Source organism: Haliaeetus leucocephalus, unplaced genomic scaffold (assembly GCF_000737465.1).
Source record: "Haliaeetus leucocephalus isolate CR32 unplaced genomic scaffold, Haliaeetus_leucocephalus-4.0 Scaffold120, whole genome shotgun sequence".
Lineage (NCBI taxonomy): Eukaryota > Metazoa > Chordata > Aves > Accipitriformes > Accipitridae > Haliaeetus > Haliaeetus leucocephalus.
The window spans coordinates 621,455-622,607 of NW_010972556.1; the positions used below are offsets into that span (position 1 = coordinate 621,455).

General features: G+C 51.1%; 1 protein-coding gene across 1 annotated transcript in view; it reads left to right on the plus strand.

Moving 5' to 3' along the window:
• Nucleotides 1-502: 502 nt before the first annotated feature.
• FGF10 (fibroblast growth factor 10) overlaps nt 503-1,153 on the plus strand; it is a 62,668-nt gene continuing 62,017 nt past the window's right edge. The window contains exon 1 of the mRNA XM_010585755.1: nt 503-1,077. Coding sequence (XP_010584057.1) covers nt 741-1,077 — 337 coding nt within the window. The 5' untranslated portion in view covers nt 503-740. The remainder of the gene's footprint in view (nt 1,078-1,153) is intronic.

A 1,153-nucleotide genomic window follows, 5' to 3' on the forward strand; every position in this document is an offset into this window, starting at 1 on the left:
GGGGGGGGCGCAAGTTAGGGTTTTTCCCTCTCTCTCTCTCTTTCTGGATGGTTGTTTTTTGTTTTGGGTTGTGTTTTTGTTGGTGTTTTTTTTTTTTAATACTGTTCTGGAGAATTCAAAGCAAAACAAAGAAACTGCCTCCTCTGGGGTTGTCAGTGAGAAAGGACGAGTTGTGCAACTGGCTTGGGATTTGCAAGGGGGTGGGGATCAGAAGAAGGTGCAAAGCCACAAAGTGTGAGTGTATGTGTGTGTGTAGAGGGGTATGTGTGAAAAATCCCTTCCAGCATCCCTTTCCGCTGGTTATTATTTAGTTTTGTTGTTGTTCACTTTGCTGTCATCTATTTTTCAGACCTTTCTGCATCTAAGATGGTGAAGAAAGGAGTGAGGAAGAGAACAAAATAACTACTGGGAAGCCTCAAACCAGGTTGGGGAGTGTGTGTGTATGTGGGGGGGTGGGGTGGGGAAGAGAAAAAGAGGATTAACCACAGCAACCCCCCCAAAAAAACCCAACAGCTCTTTTTTCTGAGGGAGGACTCGAAGGATTAAAAGGCAGCAACTTCTGAGGCGATTTGTCCCCTGAGTTATGGATGTTGGTGCACTTACTTCAGGCCAGATCAGAGCTCAGAGGGATCTAACCAGGAGCAGCAACCACCGGCTCTCCACTTGCCTTTTACCAGGTTTTACCCTTCCAGTATGTTTCATTCGATAAGACATTTTCCAGCGCCCAGAGTTTCAGTACAATGTGCAAATGGATACTGACAAATGGTGCCTCAGCCTTTTCCCACCTGCCTCGTTGCTGCTTGCTGCTGCTCTTCTTGGCGTCTTCTGTGCCTGTCACCTGCCATGACCTCGGCCAGGACATGCTGTCCCCGGAGGCCACCAACTCTTCTTCTTCATCATCCTCCTCCTTCCCCTCGTCCTTCTCCTCTCCTTCCAGTGCGGGGAGACACGTGCGGAGCTACAATCACCTCCAAGGAGACGTGCGCAAGAGGAAGCTCTACTCTTACAACAAGTACTTTCTCAAGATCGAGAAGAACGGCAAGGTCAGCGGCACCAAGAAGGAGAACTGCCCCTTCAGTAAGTACCGCTCTGCCGCCGCGCTGCCGGCCAGCGGCTGCCGGCCGCCCCCAGCGCCCCGGCGGCGGCAGAGCCC